The sequence below is a fragment of the Cebus imitator genome, unplaced genomic scaffold (genome assembly GCF_001604975.1).
Source record: "Cebus imitator isolate Cc_AM_T3 unplaced genomic scaffold, Cebus_imitator-1.0 Scaffold185, whole genome shotgun sequence".
Classification (NCBI taxonomy): Eukaryota; Metazoa; Chordata; class Mammalia; order Primates; family Cebidae; genus Cebus; species Cebus imitator.
Window position 1 is genome coordinate 232919 of NW_016107500.1, and position 18642 is coordinate 251560.

At 42.3% G+C, this 18642-nt stretch overlaps 1 protein-coding gene across 1 annotated transcript in view; it reads right to left on the reverse strand.

Annotated features, from left to right (window-relative positions):
* Positions 1 to 18216, reverse strand: part of LOC108316234 (adenylate cyclase type 2-like) — a gene marked incomplete at its 3' end in the record, with an annotated part of 235422 nt that extends 217206 nt beyond the window's left edge. Inside the window, exons 1-2 of the mRNA XM_037744785.1 lie at positions 18151 to 18216; positions 17086 to 17805 (exon numbers count right to left, since the gene is read on the reverse strand). Of these exons, the coding sequence (XP_037600713.1) occupies positions 17086 to 17805; positions 18151 to 18216 (786 nt within the window). The remainder of the gene's footprint in view (positions 1 to 17085; positions 17806 to 18150) is intronic.
* Positions 18217 to 18642: the final 426 nt, after the last annotated feature.

Sequence of the window (18642 nt, forward strand, 5' to 3'; positions counted from 1 at the left end):
AAAAAAAAAAAAAAAAAAAGAAAGAAAAAAGAAAGTAGAACAGCTTGAACATTTAAAATTTAACTTTCATAATAAACATGTTTTTCTAAATAGATAATCTAATGTTGAATATTTAAAATAGGAGAAACAATATAAATGCAGAAATGGATTTTATTCAGAAGTGAGTGTAAGAACACATTAATGCCAGGAAAAATAAGACAACCAACTTCCCTCCCTAAATCAGAGGACCAGAAATATCCTGGCCTTAGAAAACCATCTTCCAAATGGATTTTAAATGTTTTATTTAATAAACTTCTAAAAAAAATTATCTCAGTCTTTAAAGTGATGAGCTTTTATTTTACTGCATAGCAATTAGTGTTTTGGCAGGATCATAGGTTAATAGAAAAGGGTCAGAAAGTGTGAATACAGAAAGTGAGGGTGCTGAGTTTGTTATTTCTCTCTCAAGAGAGGTGGGGGAAGTAAAATAACAAACAGAACATAAAGAAACAAACAAGCCAAAAGAAAATGGGCATTTATCATTCTCTTCTTACTAATGCATTTCCTTACATTTATTTTGGCACACAAATATTTTTTTCTATTTATTTCTTTCTTACCACATGAAAAAGACCCTCTATTTCAATTCTACACAAGTTCAGCCCCACGTAAAGACATGACGTTTCATTTGATTACACAAGCATGGACTCAGGCTTCAGCTTCTGCAAAACATGGTGCAGGACGCTTACTACGGACAACTTTTACTATAGAACAGAACACAATGTACGGTCTTTAATCCTCACCCAGACGCGCTTAGTTACGGAAACATCCATAGACACCTCTATTAAAAAAACCCACAAGGCTGGGACCATGTCTGGACTTACTAAGGGGCTGTCCGTCTGGTGACCCCTATTCTTTACAGGTGGGTACAGGGTTCACTCCACCTGTGGGCAGCTCTAACTTCACACTGGAAATGGCTCCATGCAGATACCAAGCAACGAAGCACAGGAAGATGGGGAAACAGAGTAGACCAGCCAAATATCCACGAGGAGTCCTGGTTCCCAAGGAGGGGAAAGAAGCAGCATCCAAGCCCCCTTAACTTACGTCATTTCCTTTTCTCTCTCACAATTATGTATGTTAAATGATGCCTGGGAAAGACGCAAGAGGAATAACAAGAGTGGTAAGTGCTGGTAAGTGCTACTTGTGCTAAGCAGGTTTATATATGTTAACCTCTTTAACCTTTACAACCACCATCCTGGTGTGGGGGGTTGGTTAGTTCCATTCTACAGTTGAGGAAACTGAGGTATGAAGAAGGACTGCCATGGATTGTCCAGCTGATGGGTAAGACAGGCCTCCAGCCTGGGGATCACCTATGGGTCTGTGGTCCTGCAGCAGACAGTGAGCTCAGCTGAATGGGGCCAGTTCTTGTCATGACCAAAAGAATGTGTGTTTCCAGAACTGGCAGAAAACAAGTGGATCAAATGAGATGTTCCTATTCTCTCCCTCCACTGCTATTTTTATCCATGATTAAGTGCCTAAGTTATTACTCTTACCCTCAGACACAGTTCACAATTGCTGCAAAAGGGTATTAGGTGCCTGCCAGGCTGCAGGCACTCCCTGGCACTCAGACACCACGAACAAATGGACACGTGGGACATGACAGTGTGTCATCTGAGGACATCAAATCTGAGATTATGATCACTACACACATGGAGCCATGAACACTGATTGAATTTAAACCTCCCCAAATGAACCTCACTGAGCTGTGGACAGAAAACTAACCAGTAAATAATCAGGGAGCCTATTTCCTAATATGACTTCTTCTTTCCAGTCATTTCTCCCCCAGCAGGGGAGAAACAGTCATTGACTTCACTGGCTCTTAGTTCCCCAAAAAGACTGAAAAACGGTGCAAAAATATGGTGACTATAAAGTGGAAATTAGTAACAAAAGGAACAAGAAGATGGTGATACAATCCTTCCAGGAAGCAGAGGACAAATGGAAGGACCTCTAAGAGCTTTTCCATACAACTCTAATTTTAAAGGATCTCTGTCAACAAGACAGAGACCCAGTGTCTTCTCTTTCTGGGTAAAGTATGTAAGACTTAATTTTGATTTTGGTTCTAAATTTTAAACTTTCTACGTTCTCTCTCTCTTTTTAAAAATCAGATCTCTGAGATGTGACTTGTCGGGGCTGCAGGTGACTTCTCCATCATTAGTCATAGTGCACAAGGTGTCTGGGTCCTACAGCCCTCTTAGAGTCCTGCAAAAATGTTTAAATTTCTTTCAAAATCAGAGCAGCCAAGAAAGCATAAACTTTTAGAGTCAAAGATTACATACATCTTTATGACAAGGCAGTTGCAAACTGTAAAGAGGACTTTGACCTCTGAAGTCCTAATCTAGGTGGCGATCCTCAGTGGCTGGTGGTGTGTCTGCCCTCACTAGGTGGCTGAAGTTAGCAGGTGGGTTCTGCTCACCAGAGGAGGAATGTCAGCCTCAAACCATACAGCCCCACTGTGGAGAGTGAGCCAGAGGCCCAGACAGACAATGTCTTGAGACAGCCAGCTGCTGCTTGTGAGGCCTGTGACCCTAACCTTTGCAAAACCTGGGCCCAGTGAAAAACAAGAGACTCTTCAAGGAAGAGAACAGCCACCAGTTTATTCTGTATCTCCCTTTTGAATGTTAACTCTGAAGGAGTTTTAAGAACCTTGCATGAGGGTGTCATGGGAAGAACAGAAGAGTATTCACTAGAGGATGTGCGAGCTTACAGGCCATGGTCTTCCCCACCTTGCTACCTGCATCATGGGTTTTTCTTAAGTCAATGGAATAAAGAGACACCCTGAGACCTAGGATGACAGCTCTTCCTCTCTCCCAAGCCGCTCCCAGCAGACGGAGAGAGGAAGGAAGCGGGAAGGTACACGCGGAGGCCATGTTCTTCTGATTGAGTTGTTTTCAAACATTAGAATATAAAATAAAGAGACTAGTCTAAAATAAGCTAACTAAAACATTAAAACCATCATCAATCTCATTAAATATTCCTACTTATCCTAACCCCTCCTCCCTTTGTGGAAAAAAATGCCATATAGTACAAACTAAATAAGTATGTACTAAAATCCTTTGAATATTACTGAAAAGGTACTAAAATGCCTTTTAAAAGTGACTTTAAAAAGATAAAATAAAATTTACCATATATTGCACACTAAATGCAATGTACTAAAATGCCTTTAAAGCAAGAGATTTTTATTGTGGAATCATCCACTGTGATGATAATAGGTTCCTACCACTCTAAGCGTTTTACCCCTTCATTTTCCATGCATTTTCTGATAATTTCAGACGGATTCTAATTGCTAGGCCTATTAAATACCCATCACTTTTATTTCTTATGTGACAACTCCTTTGTTTCTTAGACGTTTTTCTAAGCAGTAACAGCTTATCTGTATTTTCTTTCTTTTCAACGTACTTTTTCTTTCTTTTGTTAAACAGTACTATTTGTATGCAGGTGATAAAGGACAGTCTAATGTAAAATATTGCCTATTTAATTTTTAAAAAATGATATTTTAGTGAAATGCTTTGAAGTCAGTAAGACCAAAGGTAGAAACCGATTTCCATCACCTCCTGCTGTTATTTTCAGTGGGAGAAGCTGAATGTCCCTCAGCCACCTTCTTCACATGCTGTCATCCAGACTTGGTGTGGCTTCTGGGTGTTGAGGATGTCACAGGTGTACCATAAATGACAGTAATTATCAGGAAAAATGAAATCCACATTTAGCTCTGATAAACATTTGACTACAGATGGATGTGTAGAGATAGATATATCGTTTTTCATGTATATATATATGTACACACAATTTTTATTCTTATCTACATACATCGTCATACTCCATTTTACTACGAGGTGTGAAAGGAATAAATAGGCAATTATAATCATTTTAAACATCCATAGAACTAATAAAATACCCTTACACTGTATAAAGCAAAGATTTACAAAAGCAAATTAATTACTAACAGCAGACAATTTCAATCCTCCACTTGCTATTGATAGGCCAAGCAAATAAAAAAGCAAGCAAGAAAAGATGTAGAAGATTTGAACGTAATAATTAGTGATCTTGTCCTAACTGAAAAATACAGAAGTCCACACACAACCATTAGATGGAACAATAGTCTTCTGAAGTGCATGTGGAATATTTATAAAAGTCATGTGTCAGGGAAACTGCAAAGATTTCAAAGAAGAGGTATCACACAGACCCATGTTCTTTGATCAAAGCATAATTTATCTTAAAAGTTTGTAACAAAACCATCTCATGCCAGTTAGAATGGCAATCATTAAAAAATCTGGAGACAACATATGCTGGAGAGGATGTGGAGAAATAAGAACGCTCTTATGCTGTTGGTGGGAGTGTAAATTAGTTCAACCATTGTGGAAGACATGTGGCAATTCCTCAAGGATCTAGAAATAGAAATTCCATTTGACCCAGCAATCCCATTACTGGGTATACACCCAAAGGACTATAAATCGCTCTATTATAAAGACACATGCACACATATCTTCGTTGTGGCGCTGTTTACAATAGCAAAGACCTGGAACCAACCCATCAGTGATAGACTGAACAAAGAAAATATGGCACATATACACCATGGAATACTATGCAGCCATAAAAAATGATGAGTTAATGTCCTTGGTGGAGACATGGATGAATCTAGAAACCATCATTCTCAGCAAATTGACACAAGAACAGAAAACCAAACACCACACGTTTTCACTCATAGGCGAGTGACGAACAATGAGAACACCTGGGCACAGAGAAGGGAACAACACTCACTGGGCTAGGTGGGGGGTGCAGGGGAGTGGGGGGAGGGATGGGGGGGTGGGAGCAGGGAGGATGGGGAGGGATAACACCAGGATAAATGCCTTATGTAGGTGAGGGATGTGGGCAGAGGGATGGAGACAGCAAACCACCATGGCATGTATGTACCTATGCAACAATCCTGCAGGATGCTGGATGTGCACATGTACACCAGAGCCCAAATTACAATTTTTAAAAAAAGTTATCACATATAAGATAGAAAGCACGATTCTGAATAACCTTTGAATGAAAATAAAACATAATACAAATTTTACTTTATTTTTTAACTTTTAAGTTCAGGGGTAATTGTGCAGGTTTGTTACAGAGGACACTTGTATCATGGGGGTTTGTTGAACAGATTATTTCATCACCCAGGTATTAAGCCTTGTATCCATTAGTTATTTTTCCTGATCCTCTCTCTCCTCCAACCATCCACCCTCCTCTGACAGGCCTCAGTGTGTGTTGTTTGCCTCTATGGGTCCATGTGTTCTCATAATTTAGTTCCCACTTACAACTGAGGACACGCAGTATTCGGTTTTCTGTTCCTGCATTAGTTTTCTAAGGATAATGGCCTCCAGGTCCATCCATGTCCCTGCAATGGACATGATCTTTTTGTTTTTATGGCTGCATAGCATTCCATGTTGTTGTATATGTACCACATTATCTTTATCCAGTCTTTCACTGATGGGCATTTAGGTTGATTCCATGTCTCTGCTATTGTGAATGCTGCTGCAATGAATATTCACATACATGTGTCTTTATAACAGAATGATTTATATTCCTTTGGGTATATACCCAGTAATGGGATTGCTGGATCGAATGGTATTTCTGTCTTTAGATCTTTGAGGAATTATCATACTCTCTCCCACCATGGCAGAACTAACTTACACTCCCATCAACAGTGTAAAAGTGTTCCTTTCTCTCCACAGCCTCGCCAGCATCTGATATTTTTTTACTTTTTAATAATAGCTAACTAATGTAAAATTTTTAAAGAATAATGAAAGCAGTGCATATCGATGTTTGTGGTGCATGGTAACAATGGTGCCTAGAGGGAAACTGACAAGTTCAAATACTGAGCTGAGTTGCCTAGGTGTAATTTGGTTTTGCTGCTACCTTTCCCAGAATCCCCTTCCCTCTAGGGTTCTTGGTTAGAACTGAACATAAAGGAATTTGTGTCAGAATTTTGAGGCAACAGTGAGGCAAGCCCTCACAAGAAGTCTTCGTGGTCAGAAATGACGATGGACACTCACGGGGTCCCAGGCTGGCTTCTGTGCATCCTCATTCTCCCTGGCTCTATGTCCTGCTCTTCCCAACTTGTGGCCACTGAAGAATGTGGGCCCAGCAGACACTGGCTGCTGAAGCACAGAACCGGGGCCACACAGAAGCAACAGATGCCCATGGACCTTTCCCCCACCTTTCTGCCATAGGTAAGTAAAGAAGACTTCTTTACAGTAAAGAAGTATAGCATAGTATAGTACCTATGGCAGAGAAGAGGTCTCCAGATCAGAGAAGCCACACCCCAGCTTGATGGAGAAAACACCATTTATTGGTCCCCTAGGGCAAAAGAGTGCCCTGCCCTGAGAGATCCTAGATTCTGAGCTTACTGTCATTCACAAATAGGACTTTAGCTTAATCTCTCTAGAAAAGGGGGTATGTATATTTTCTTAAAAAGGGTAATAAATTGGCCCAGTGCAGAGGCTCATGCCTGTAATCCCAGCACTTTGGGAGACTAAGACAGGTAGATCACTTGGACCCAGGAGTTTGAGACCAGCCTGGGCAATATGGAGAAACCCGATCTCTACAAAAAAAAAAAAATACAAAAATTAGCAGGGTATGCTGGTGCACACCTGTCGTCCCAGGTACTCAGGAGGCTGAGATGGGAGGATAACTTGAGCCAAGGGAGGTCAAGGCTGCAGTGAACTGAGATCATGCCATTGCACTCCAGCATGGATGACAGAGTAAGACCCTGTCTCTAAATAAATGGGAATAAACTATATACTGGGTGAGCAGGTAGGCGGACTGCTACAGTAATTAGCATTGCTCAGCATTCTAGTTATTCTTTTTTGTTATGGCTTTTTAAAAAATCCAAATTGGCCGCAATAACCCCCTTCACTGTGTCTATGCCCATGTGTAATTCTCTCCTACACTGAGGCTGGCTCCAGCCATATGACTCCATTTGGTTAATCTAATTAATCCATTTGTATGGGACAAGCAAAGACTTGAACAAAGACTTGGGCAGTAGGGCTTGCCCCTTTCCTCTTGCTCTTTGGAAGCCCCTGAACTCTGTGCAAAGAAGCCCTGGCTAGGCTGCTAAATCAGAGGAGACAGCCTAGTGACCTGGCACCCCACTCAACAGCCATGGTGGATAGCCTGCCAAATGGCCACACTCATAAATGTGGCTATCTTGAGTAATCCAGTGATTAACTAACCTGCCAGTAGACCACACAAACATGAGACAGACTGGCAGAGATCAACTGAGAAAGCTAGATCAGAAGACTCAAGAGCTAACCCATACTACTGTGAACTAAAAAAAAGACTAGTTGTTCAAATCTGGTTTTGGTTTTTGGTTGTTACAGAGCACAAGCTAATTGATACATCCTTCTTCTAGGCATAGGAAAGCTTGGCATGGCTGTGTAAGGTACCGTAGCAGACTGTTTTTTCCACACATGGGGTCACTCCACATTTCATCACATGTATGCTTGATGTTCCTTTTCTCAAGTTAGGTTCTATCCCCTTAGACTGACCACCCACCTGAGAGTGTCATCTTTGTAATGTCTCTATCAATAGAGCATGGCAGAATTTCTGACTTGGGAGATAGGGTCATAAAAATGCCATGCACTTCCATCTTTTTCTTTTAGGGTGATCATTCTTGAAACTACCTCCCATATCAAGAAAAAGTCAAGTAATTATGTAGAGAGGTCACATGAAGGTGTTCTGGCCAACAATGCCAGCTGAATCTCAGTTGCAAGCCAGCATGACCACCACACAGGGAAGCAAGCAAGCCTTCAAGGGAAGCAAGCCCCAGCCTTCAAACCACTGCAGCCAATGCATGGGGCAAGAAAGAGCCATCACAGGCCAACGTGCCCAAACTGCAAGTTCAGGAGGAAAATAAATGATGGTGGTGTTTCCAATCACTAAGTTTTGTAGTGGTTTTTAAGGCAACCAAAGACAACTAAGAACAGTCACTCTGGCCCATGAAAAATGAATGAAAGCGATGTGTCACTTCCATGTGGAAGGTATTCATCACTGGTAGTTAGACACAGAAGCATGCTTTTCTTCCCTGGTACAACGATTGGAAAAGGAGTGTGTTGTGGGATGGGCGCTCCTTCAGCACTGAGTGGCAGGGCTGTCAGTAGAGTCCCCCTAGTGACTCACTTTTACCATGTATCCTGAGCAAAATATCGACCTTTGTTGTGTTGTGTTAATCCAGGAAGATTTTGGAGTCATTGCCATGACATAATCTAGTATGTTCTGACTGATGTAGTAAACAGGATATAATAAAGATAAAAACACACACATAAAGTAATAGATAAGATAAACAAAGAAAGATGGTTCTTGAAAAAGCGAAAAAGAAGACATCTGGTGAGATTATACAAGAAGGCATATAAAGACAATATTATAAATAAAAATAAAAAATAAAGCCTATGTAAAACATCAAAAGGAGAACATTATTACCAAAATGAGCATGTATTTAAATTAGAGAATTTGGATGAAATGCAAAAATTCCTAGAAAAATATCTTATTGAAACTGACCCAAGAAATAAAATTAGAAATACTAGACAGCCTTACTACTATCAAAGATACTGAAGCAGAAGTTTCAGAATCCCCCTACAAAGAAATCAACAAGCCCATGTGGTTTTCTAAGTAAAACCCATCAACTCTTTCCAACCTAGTGAAAACTTTTTCAGAAAATCAGAAAAGAAGGCATACTCCCAGGCATACTCTCATTTTATAAGATTAGCCAAAGTTTAATTTTTTAAAAAATGGAACTTTGACAAATAAGTATTCCAAACGTATTTCACCCAAGAACATGTTTGTAACACTTTTAAACTAAATATTAGCACATCGCATTTAGCCTTTTGTAACGGATATCATGAAAACTGAGTTTATATCTAGAATATAAAATTTGCTTAATATTGAAAAATCTATAATTATTATTTAGTACATTAACAGATTTTAAAATACCCATAAAAAGCAAACTGATGACCAAAATGATTGTCTCACATTTAAACATTCATAAATTAGAATAAAAAGGAATCTCAAAGGATGTCTACGAAAACATACCACCAAAGTCATCTTAAATAAAGTATGAATTCCTTGTAAAATTAAAAAAAGAGCAATGGTCTCCATAATCAACAATTCTGTCAATATCATTTTAGAGTTCCTAGCCAGTGTAATAAAATAAGAAAAAAAAAAAAAACTAAAGGTCTTGGAAAAAAAGGAAATAAAACTCTCCTTATTTGCCCATAATACGATTTTCTATATGGGACACCTGAAAGGTTCTGTAGCCCAGTTACTAGGTAGTAAATAGGATACAATAGCAAGTTGCCTGGATATACGATCAATATGCAATTGTATTACTTTACACCAGCAACAAAATAATAGAAGTCATTATTTGAAGAACATCATTTACAGTAAGCAATAAACTACAAAATAAAATTTTTAATTAAGGAGCAAGAACAGCATATAGAAAATTATAAAACTGTCCTGAAGCACCAAATGAATGCAGAGATGGCCTGTGATAGGGATAGATGCATTTAATATCATAAAATATCAGTTCTCAGCAATGAATGGATAGATTCAATATGCACTAAAAAAAAATCCCAAAAGGTCTTTCATGTGGAAATTGGCATTAAGTTGATTGTAAAGTTTCTATGGAGAAACAAAATGTCAAGATTAACCAAGGTATTGTTAAAGGAGTTGAATAATATGTTACTTACCCTGCCCAATATAAATACTTATTATGGAGCTTTAGTAATTGTGTGTGTGTGCACATGGTATTAAAAGGATAAAAACAAAACAAAACAAAAACTTAGTCAAGGAGGCAGAAGAGCGCATAACCAACCAACCAGATGTGAAGAAAGTAACTGAAATGGATCAATGGTAATTGATCCTCCTCAAGGGAAAAAATAGGCAAATGGATCTCAATTTCTACAACACACCACACATATCTATCATTTATGCGTATGTGTCCATATATACTAAAATGAACAAAAAGACAAGAGAATGATAAAACCCAGTTTCAATATGAAGTTTACATTTGAGGATAGAAAGTATAATGGAATGAGTTGAGCATATAGAAAGAAATATGCTATTAGAGATGTTCTAGTTTAGAATGGATTCATGAATATTTACTTTACTATAAATGAGCCACACAGAGATCAATGAGGATTATGCCTGAGAATCAAATATTAATTAAATTAATGAAATGAGTAGTTCTATTTTATGCACCTAAAATTCAATTGCAAAGAGCACAGAGGTTGCGCAATTCACTGCAAGTCAATGATGGGAAAGAGTTAGATATTAGGTTGGCCACATGTCTGAACTATGCTAACATTTCTTCATTATCTGTTTTATTCACATTAACCTGATCTCCTGATTTAATTTTTAGCATTGAATGAATAACTTTAATTCATTCTAGTAATGGACTAGTATAAAATTTTATTTCTTTTATAATATCCATGTAATATTAGTAACTTGATATCTTAATTATTTGCTCTTTTTTTTCTCTATATAGCTAAAAAAATAATACAGGACACTAAACACACACACACATATACACACAGATAAAATAATTCAGTGTTGGGAGTAAGCACCCAGGAATAAAAACCAGTCCCTTTGAGCTCTGGACTGTCCTAGCTGCAATACCCCAGCATCATTATGTCTGACAGACGGCAAAGAACATTGAAATAAATGGGTAGAATTAATAATTCCAAGATCTTGCAGTCAGGGCTCCTGTTACAATAGTGCTGACTTGCCATCTTGTCTACCAGGAACTTTCTAGCAGGTGACGATCTTAGAGACTTGACTTATTCACAGGACTCTCATAGAAAATAATGACCATCTTAAGAAATTTCCAGAATTTCAATCTTGTAAAAGGGAACTATTGTATTATACTTTCTATCTGTATATTTCAAATGCAATAAATTATTTACTCCATATATTTTAATTGCCCTATAATTGAACTTTCCCATTTCAAGCACCAAGTTTTTCAACTTGGTTCAACTCTGAGATACAATCTGCCTTACACATCTTTATGAGCCACAGTTAGGTCTGTGTTTTCAATCTCTTTGCCTTGGCACAGTCATTCTAGAACTCTGGGCAGAGTCAGAAAACTAGTTGGTAAAGCTTCCCACAATGGTTGTTTGGGTTGAGGTTTTACTTACTGTGTCTATCCCACTCTCACCCGCATCTGGCTCCTGGAGATGGAAGTACAAGCAGAAGCAAAAAGCGGGAACCAAAAGAAGTATTTCTAACATTGCCAAAAACTGTTGGACAAATGAGGTCTTCTCCTAATCTTCTTTTCATCCTCTTCCTTGTGATTTTTAAAATCTCATTCTTATACCAAAAAAGGACTGAAGAATTAGCACAGGCTTAATTTTGTCAAATGGACCAAACCCATGAGCTAACTTAATAATCCTTTTCTGTCCTCCTAAAGGTTTGGAAATAAGGCACGGAGATGTGGAAGAGACTTTCAGATGACGGGAGTCACTCAGGAAGATCCAGAAAGTGGAAAGGGTCAGAGGTGAATGCCCTCAGCTCTTGTGGCCCTTAGATATGATGATGACAATGATAATAGCTTGCCGTAGAGCAGTAAGGGATCATGTCAACATTCAAGGGGTGAGCCAGTTCAGGGTGGAATGCTATCCAGGGTGATGTCAATCACAGTGTTTGTCCCGCAACCCAGGTGCTCTAAATACTCAATGAAGGAAGAAATAAGTTGGGTTCAATGAATTGTCTCAATGTCAATACCAAGTGTCAGGAAGAACCCGTATACCAGTGGAGTATATATAACATTCAGCTCGGACTCTCTTGTCACTAACAATTTCTAATGAAATATATCATACACAAAACAACTTCAACACAGGAATATAGCAGCTGTAACAGTGTTGTTCCATTTTTAGCAGAATATATGGTTTTAACTTATCAGTAAGAATCATGGCTTAACAGGAATGACTCTTACACCAATGGTGCATATGCCAGGACTTCTCAGGCAACAAAACAGAGCCACAGGAGAGGTTCCACTTGATGGAGAAGACTCTGGGGACATTAGGCATGATAAAAATAAATAATGCCAGGAAGTCAGTGAATTAATTCCTAAAACTCCAAAAAGGAAAAACATTGAAAAGTAACCCCATTACACAGAATGAAGATTGAGGCTGTTCATATCAGTAAGAAATTTCAACAAGCTGCTATTTTGCTAAGACCAGAGCTGGGAATTCTAGACCTGCAATATTCACTAGCTAAATCACCCAGAGAAAATCAAATGCCCTGTGACCCTGTGATGGTGTTGCAATGCAGCTGCATGACCTTGAAGAGATGAGTTCACCTCTCTGGGTCTCAGTTTCGTCATCTGTAGAATGGGCACCTTTCTTGCTCTAATGCAATGTGACTACAATATTCTTTCACAGTAACAGTGAAAATGCTGCTACAAAGACCTTGCAACAGCTAACAGTTCCTGGAGGCTTACTTTAGGCCAGGCATTGGTTTAAGGGTTTTACATGTACTAATTGAGACCATCAGCTTACAAGGCAGTATCATGCCATTTTATAAACGAACTAGGTTAGACAGTTTTCCCAAGGTCACAGAAGTGGAAATGAACAAAGCCACAATTCCCACACAGACAGATGTTCTCAACCACTTCACTCAACTGTCCTTTTAAAATGGGAAAGCAAGGTGCCATGTATATATTTAATCATACATTTCAATATCCAAAGGATGCGTCCAAATCCTTGCTTGCTAGGCCTCTAAATTGCAACCATCTTTCCTGCAGAAAATTACAGTTTTTCCTTGGCTTTTGTTATACCACAAGTAAATTATAACTAAAATGACTTAGTGAATTACTGGTTGCAAATTACAAGCACCTGCAGAGTCACGTTTCCTGCAAGTATAGAAATGCATAAACGGATGTATCTTCAGCTACCTTTACTCCAATACCTAAGAGCATGCTCTATTCCCTTCCACCCTCAGAATGACGAAACTAGAGAAAGCATTCACAGAATTTCCTGCTCCTTAGTGGGGATGTTGGGCATATTTGTCTGCCCTCCCAGACTTCCACCCTCAAGGAAGGAAGTGATTCTTCCACCTATTGGGGGTACTGAAAGATTGTCTGGAATAATAAAGTTGGTTGCCCTCAACAAATGATCGGGTCTGTTAATTTGTTTTAGAAGAATAAGATTCTTTATTGATGTACAGATAAAAGAAACTCTCTGACATACCTGCCCTTCAAAAAAATATCTGATACTGGAAAATTAATTCATAATAAAAAATAATTCTTTTTAAAATATCTAGCTCATTACATCACGGTAAAAGAAAGAAGGTAGGTTGTATTCTCAGTCACACATATTACCTATTTGTAGTTAATAACAGTGGATACTTTTATTTTAGTATCATACTAAAAAAGTCTACTTTATTTCTGTATCTGACTACTTAAAATTATAGAATATAATTTTTTTCATTTATATTGAACTATTGACTATTCCTAATCATAAATTTTAACCAAAACAAACCTGGCTAGAGCCAGCTGGTATTCTGACAAAATTAAAAAAAAAAAAAATGTCAACCTTTCCTAACACTGACAGGCAAATTTTGAAAACAGCTGGCTGATTTTGGGTATAATTAATGAGAGCATTAAATTCCGAAAAAGGGTTTTCATGCATTCGGTAATAAAAATGAGTTCCAGGAAACAAAGTAGAAAGAGAGAAAAAAAAAAGAAGAAGAAAAAGAAAAAACAAGTGACATGATAAGACTTATGACTTAAAATTTCATTTTACTAGTTCTAAGTTTTCTGATACCAGGGATCAAAGTTTATTTTGTTCACCATGCCCAGCACTATTGCCACTCCTGGTAGTTGGTAGGCACTCAACAAACTGATGGTGAAAAAATTATAAATCAGATTTTTTTATTAATACTCTCCATGATAAACAGCAGAACTTGTTACTCATATTATTAAGCAGAACGTTTAAATTCAAGATATGCCATCAAATGTTCTATTTACTGAGTTTCATGTCTTCAAATAATTCTTCATAAATATGGGATTAAATGTATTTAACAGTTTAAGCAAGACTGAAGTTTCAATTCAGGATTTATTTTTACAATATATAAAACTTTGAGGATTACTTTAATTTTAGGACCAATAATGTGAAATTATGGATTGACCAAGAGTTAAAAGTAAATGAAATCACTTTGTGAACAATGTCAATTAGAGAAATACTAAATCAAAATGAAGAAGCTGCTTTTTTCTTTTTAGTATGTATTCCAAATCATCTTTACTAAGGCAATGACATACAACAAAAAAATCTCTGTGCACTTGCATTATGCTAAGATCATTTTGTAATCCAAATGTTCTAGGAGGCCAGGGATGTGCTTTAAGAAAATTGCCAAACTTCTATAAGAACTGATGAAAGTCTAATGGAAATCAAAATCAGGCAGATTCAGGGGAAAAAAAGGAATCTGTCCAAGAATTTAGGCAGCAAAAAATAGATCTGCTTAGCTCCTGAATTGCATGACAGCCCAGCTATTCAACTAACGTGCTCCAGCGTGGAAACCTCGGCAGGGCCCCAGGGCAGCCATTCCCACCTCCCGAGGTCGACCTCTCTGAAGCCAAGGTCCAGCAGCCGGAGAAATGAACTCATCTCTAATCACATGAACATGGCTCTACCTTAGCACTACTCTATCTTCAAATGTCCCTACCCCAGGCATCCTTGACTATCTGGATGGAGAACATTTTTTGGAAAGCAGAGATGTTGGTTATGGTGCTACCAAAATCAAAATAGAAACAGGCTGGTGGGAGCCCAGAATCATCCATCCCAACTCGTGTCCAGTTTCAGATCACAGGGCACATTTCTCCCAGGCATAGATAGCTCCTTCTGACTTGATCCTGCAGCTGGTCTCTGCCTGAAGGTGGCTTTTCTACCAGACTGGGTTACCCTCCCTGATTCTGGGACATTTCTGAACAGCTTGTCTCTTTGAAAGGTTTACATAGTAGACATGAGACCATGAATTAGGTACAGCCAAGAACAGGATTCATTTCACTCTCATGCTGTGAGAAATGCCCACTTTGTACTTAAAATGATTTAGCTGAAGGCAAGAGGAGCATGCAAATGACTGATTTATCAAGGAAAAGTTAAGATGCTTGGATAATGTTTTTAAAAGGCTACCACTTCTACAGATGCACCAAGCAAAATGGGACATAAAGGAATATAGAAACTGAATATAGAAACACAAATATAAAGAACAGAGACAATTCAAAGAACGGTGCTTTAAGCACAATGATGCTAAATCTGAGTGACCCATTCAAGAATCTCTATCAATGAAGTTTAAGAAATTAGAATTCTCTGTTACAGAAAACAAAGTGGTGTGTGCAGGGGAAGCATGAACTTCACACTTGTCTTTAAATATATTAATGCTGCTATAAATAGGTCATCACCTGCTCCTTTCCATTTAGAAGAGAACAAGCCAGAGAAGGTTTGAATTACAGATTCGAGAGAATCACGAGCAGAAATGCCCCAGCAGAGCAGATTTCCAAAGGAAAACTCTGATGTTTCTGTTTTTTCTTGGCAAGTAAAAAACAGTAAGTAGATGTCTTTGGAGCTCCTGCTTGCCCATGAGACTGAGCAGAAGTCTCTCCCCAAGTCCGTTTTGTTCCTAAAAGTAGTAAAGAGAGATAAAAATGCCATTCCAGAGAGCATAGAAGGCTGGTTACACGTGGAGAGAGTCAGGGCTGCTCTGGACGCATATCTAGACTACAGGGATCAAAAGGTACTCTCTGCTCTAGATTTGATAGTATAAGAGCTAGTGTGTGATCTGTTCTTCATGGCCTCCTAAAATCTATTTTCTATTCTTACCTCATTGAACTCAATCAGTAGACAGCTACCACTGAGTAGTGTGGGGATTTTTTTTTTATTTTTTAAAAACATGATGGTAACAATTCTTCCCATGCATAACATCTGAACACCATCTGGCTCCGGATATCCGAAACAAATTGCCAAATACCAAAGACAGCTATTTTATGTGGTGAAATATAAGCAAAATCCACTTCTTTGGTGGTGGACACATATAAATATAGGCACATATTTATATTCTAAGCTCAAAAAATATCACCCAGTGGAGACATTCCCAGAACAACTACTGACTAAAAAAAAAATCTCACTGGATAATCGATGCCTCGCACCAAATCTGCACATGCATATCACAGGCACAGCAAAAGTTTGAACCACACACTCAGAGATCAGTAACAGGAAGTTACCGCCATCTACAGATTTCCCCTCACTGTTCAAGGGAGCGAACCAAGGATTTCTGCTTGAAAAACATAAACTGGCAAAACTGACATCAGCTGTTGAGCTGCATTATACTCCTAGAGATGAAATCCACTTTAATAGCCTGTCCAAAACCCTAAACACGTTACTTCTCTAGGAACAGGAAAGCAACCGTCCATCCCAAATGCTTAACGGTAGACCCTGAGATGAAAGATTCACAAGTCAACACCCCATCACTTTCTGTCTATCGGGCTAAAGGGCTAAATATACACAGGTTTAAAGGCAAGATGTATACTCAATTTTTCTTCTTCATTTTCCTTGTCATTAATTACTTTTCCAAGGCTGGCTTTTTTGCAGAGTTGAATAATGCCGAATCCAAACTAAAACACCAGCTCCGGGGCCGTGCCACTGGAACCGGGCAGGAGACAGTGACTCGCCCAGGAAACCCGGGGCTGATTCCCGGAGACCCGTTCCAGCGCCCTGGGCAGCGGCTCCCGGCGGAAAGCGCAGAGTTTGCCAGCCGGTGCGCAAAGATGCACAAAGCACACGCCCTGCCCGTCCACCTGGTGAACACCTAGACAACTTTATTTTGGGAAGAGCCCTCCAAGGAAACTTTTGCCTCACCCGCAGCCCTTGCCAGAGCCCACCGGGCCGCGAGCCGGCAGGAGTGGGGGGCCCCAGGCCGAGGGGGAGCCGCGGGCGAGGGGGCAGCCCCGAGCTGGACGCGGCTCGGCGGGCCGAGGTCCTCTCCGGGCCGGGGAAGGCGCGGCGCTGGACCCGCGGGGAGGCCACTCACCAGCCCGAGCGCGAAGAAGACGGCGAGCAGGGCGAGGCAGGCGCCCATGACGATGAGCAACAGGAAGACGATGAGCGGGTGCTGCTGGCTCATGCAGTAGTAGGACTCGTAAAGCCAGTCCCGGGACCGCGGCAGCCCGTCTCCGCCGCCCGCCGCCTCCTCGGCGCGGTCCCGCAGGTAGCGGCGGCGCCGCATCGCCTCCTGCCACATCGGGGCGGCTCGCAGGGCGCCCGCCGTGCGTGCCCGGCCGGGGCAGCGCCGCTCGCCGCGGCCGCCCGCGTCCCACTGGCGCGCCGCCTCGGCCGGCCCGGCTGCCGGCTCCGGGAGCTGCGCGCTGGGGCCTCCGGCGCGGGCGGAGCTCAGCGCCCCTGACTGGGCGCGCTGACGCGCGGGCGGGGGACCGGGCGGCGGCCTCGGGGGCAGCTCCCGGCGCCGCAGCCGCCACAGCCGCCGCGCGGGAGGGGGCGGGTTCCACGGGGCCCTCCGCCCGCCGCTCCCCGCCCCGCGCGCCGCCGGCCTCCGCGCAGGGGCGGTGTTGGCCCCCACCCGACGGCCGGGGGCGAGACGGTGGGGGGAGTGGCGGGCTGCCGGGCTCGCTCTGTGCCCCGGCCCGGTGTAGTCCTCGCCTTCCTCCCTCCCACACTCAGCCACCGGGTCGTCCCCCTCCTCGGCCCTATCCCGAGTGCGGCGTGGGTGGGGTAGGAGGCACAGCCCTCCCCTCTGCGGAGTGAGAACGCAGCCCCAGGGTGGAGGGAGGGGGGAGTCCCACCCCCACCCCCGCCGCCGCCCCACCTGCCTGGGAGCACTGCGGGGCTCCGGAGCTCCTCTCCGCCACCTCAAGGGCAGCAGGCCGCGGGCAGGGACGCTGCCACCCTCCCGTTTCCCCAACCCCTTCGTGGGCTGCGGGGGCTGCTCCCACCCTCCTCCACAGTCACAGAGCGCAGCCGGGGTCAGAGGACCCGGGGGTCCCTCCTAGAGTGCTCGGGTCAGAGGACCCAGGAGACACCCCCCTTCTCACTCTCTTGGGGCGCTGGAGGGGACCTCCCACCCTTCCCGCCTCCCCACGCTGGGCAGGGGTTTGTCGTCTAGCCCGGCCTCCCAGCCGCGCAGCAGTGTTGGGGGCTCCCCCATCCTCTCCACTTTCGGAGAGGCTGGGGCTCCCTGTGAGGGCGGCCGGGCGCGGAAACGCGGGGGACCCTGGACTGGAGACCCGCGCGCTGCGGAAGGAAGCGGTAGAGGCAGAGGCTGCACGCGGAGCCCCCTCGCGGCTTGGGGTGCAGCCACCCTCGCGCCCCGCACGGTCAGCCTCAGGCATGCTTCGGAGGCGCCGGACGGGCCTATCATGTTATCACAGGCTCACAGAGGTGCCCCGTGGCCGGTCGTGGTCCTCGCCGGGCCCCTCTGCGGAGCAGGGATGGCGGCAAGGGGTGCTCAGGGAGAGCGGCTTGGCGCGGGGGCGGGCGGGTCGGGTCTGGTAGCAGCTCCCTCCCTGTCACCTCGGGGGGCTGCACGCAGGAGGCGCTAGAGACCCGGCAGGAGTCTGTGGGGCCTGAGGTC